Source organism: Salminus brasiliensis, chromosome 11 (genome assembly GCF_030463535.1).
Source record: "Salminus brasiliensis chromosome 11, fSalBra1.hap2, whole genome shotgun sequence".
Lineage (NCBI taxonomy): Eukaryota > Metazoa > Chordata > Actinopteri > Characiformes > Bryconidae > Salminus > Salminus brasiliensis.
In genome coordinates this window covers 181,019-183,518 of record NC_132888.1, presented here as the reverse complement: position 1 = coordinate 183,518, position 2,500 = coordinate 181,019, and the positions used below count along the sequence as shown (strand labels likewise).

Here is a 2,500-nt window from a genome sequence, read left to right as displayed (position 1 = left end):
ATGACGTGTGTGTGTGTGTGTGTGTGTTTCTCCACTGCGTCACACTCCTCCAGGGAAACGCACCAAAAGACTGAATCTTAAACACACACACACACACACACACACACACATCACTGTTGCTATTAGACACAGTAATATAGCAGAAAGACGTCATGGCACCTGATGACGTGTGTGTGTGTGTGTGTGTGTTTGTGTGTGTGGTGCTAGCTGAGGTCAGAAGGTCAGAACAATTCAGCTCTCTCAGAACACGAAGAACCAATACACTGATTTATAAACACTGCCTACCCAACAACACACCCATCAGCCATAACAATAAGACCAGCTGAACTGAAGAACACGGGTGATCTGGGTCCAGTGGCTCCTGATAAAGGATGGAGATATCAGGCAGTGAGTGAACGGTCAGTTCTTGAAGGTGATGAAGGTGATGAAAAACACGTGTAAGAATCTGAGACACTTTGACAAGAACCAGACTGTGATGTTCTAGATAATGACTGGGTCAGAACATCTCCAGAACATCAGGAAGATCCTGTTGGGTGTTGGGTATGCAGTGCCTCGACTGGTTAGAGTTGTTTTCCTGGGACAAGGGGGTCAATTTCACATCAGGCGGGTGGTGTTAATGTTATGCTGATAGGTGTATGTGTGTTTGTTAATACTACAGGTGGTGTAAGAGGTGTTTGGGTGGTGTTGTATTGAGCAGCTTAGTTTTTAACAGCAGTGTTTTTACAGATGTGGTTTAATGATGTGATTTCATGAAAACCCACCCCCCCACATCCACACCCCACCCCGCACACACACAATATCAGAGAATGTTAATGCAGCAGTCTGTCAGTATTATCCTTATTATATGACCTCAATCATCTTTGACTTCTGTTAATAAAAATAACGTGTGTGTGTGTGTTTTATTCACAGGGTCCTGTTTGGGTTAAATTAGTGCTTTTAATATTTGTCCCCGCGGCTAAGAAGAAAGCTCCTACTGCTGGTGCTGCTAAGCGGGCGCTGCATCAGGGGAAGAGAAGAAGGCTGACTAAACACCACGAGGAGTGAAGGTTCCAGTCGTCTCCTTCTCTTCCTCTTCCTCTTCCTCCTCCTGCTGATGGAGAACATCACCGTCACCCAGCAGGTGCACAGTCTTTTCTGGTGGTTCTTTAAACAGCGTCCATGAAAATGTACAGATGTATTAAAAGACTAAAACTAAAACTCGTATTAGACTTGTATTAGTGAGGTTATGAGGCTGAGAGGGGCGGAGAGGTCATTTTTCGAAGGGTTTATTTGATGTTCGTGGGGAGTGTGGGAATGGCCCAGCGGTGAGCAGTGAGGTGGTGCGGTCTGAAGTATCTGCTGTAGAATGAGAGCTGATCTTACTTCCCTCTGCATGAACCTTTACTTACTGACAAACACAAAGAAATGAAGGAACGCTGCTGCAGACGGGAGCTGGGGAGGGGAGGAGTGTTTATTATCAGTGTAACTTTAATGCAGATGAAGTCATTGATCATTCCGGGTGTAAGGCACCAGTCTGATCAGTCTGATCAGTGAGGAATCTCCTCAGTGAGGTCGGGAAGGTGAGGAGATCTTCACAGGGGAATGTTGGCGTGTTTCTTCCAGGGTTGGTCTGTTTCTTGCTGGCCAGAACGTCCAGATCTCTGCAGATCCTTATACGGGTGGTGGACGGCTGGATGATGTCATCTACAAAACCTGAAAGACAGACAGACAGACAGACAGACAGGTTATCTATGGTATGACAGCCCCTAAACAGACATTAGCTCCAGAACTCCTCTCAGTGGAAACAAGAAGAGAACCACCGGAGACAGTTGCAGGTTCTGCGATGGCTCAGGTGAAACACCTGGACCGGGCTGCACTGAGCTCTTCCTTACACTGGTTAGTTTTACTAAACTGAACTGCAGCACCCATCCAGCCGTCCAGGTCCACAACCGGAACCAACTCAGAACCAGTCAACTTTCATTCAAGGCGTTTAACAGAACTGCACCTCTGACCGCAGCGGGAAACGGGTTGGCGAATTTCTCCACGTACTCTGCCTCAGCCCTCCGCCTGGTTCTCCTTACCCCGGAATATGATCTGCACGGCCCCCTGGACGCAACACAACAGAACACACACGCTACACACACCAGACTGGACACATCTGAACACTAGAGGGAGCTGAGGGGAGGGGTACGCAGCTGCAGGTGGAGGGGTCGGTCTCTTACCTTTGCCCCCATCACTGCCACCTCTGCCGTGGGCCAGGCGTAGTTCACATCTCCTCTCAGGTGTTTGGAGCTCATCACATCATAAGCACCTCCATAAGCCTGCAGAGATCAAGAGAGTTTAGCATTCACACACTCTCGCGCACCAGCATGGACTCGTGTGCACTCTCGCGCTTTCTTTACCTTCCGGGTGATGATGGTGATTTTAGGAACGGTCGCCTCTGCGAAAGCATACAGCAGTTTGGCTCCGTGTCTGATGATGCCGCCGTACTCCTGAGCCGTACCTGCACACACACACACAA

The 2,500-nt window shown here is 48.6% G+C and overlaps 1 protein-coding gene across 1 annotated transcript in view; it reads right to left on the bottom strand.

Annotated features, from left to right (window-relative positions):
* Positions 1-1,432: 1,432 nt before the first annotated feature.
* The window catches only part of pccb (propionyl-CoA carboxylase subunit beta), a 3,823-nt gene continuing 2,755 nt past the window's right edge, over positions 1,433-2,500 (bottom strand). The window contains 6 exon segments of the mRNA XM_072691682.1: positions 1,433-1,606; positions 1,609-1,692; positions 1,985-2,039; positions 2,041-2,085; positions 2,202-2,300; positions 2,382-2,482. Coding sequence (XP_072547783.1) covers positions 1,572-1,606; positions 1,609-1,692; positions 1,985-2,039; positions 2,041-2,085; positions 2,202-2,300; positions 2,382-2,482 — 419 coding nt within the window. The 3' untranslated portion in view covers positions 1,433-1,571.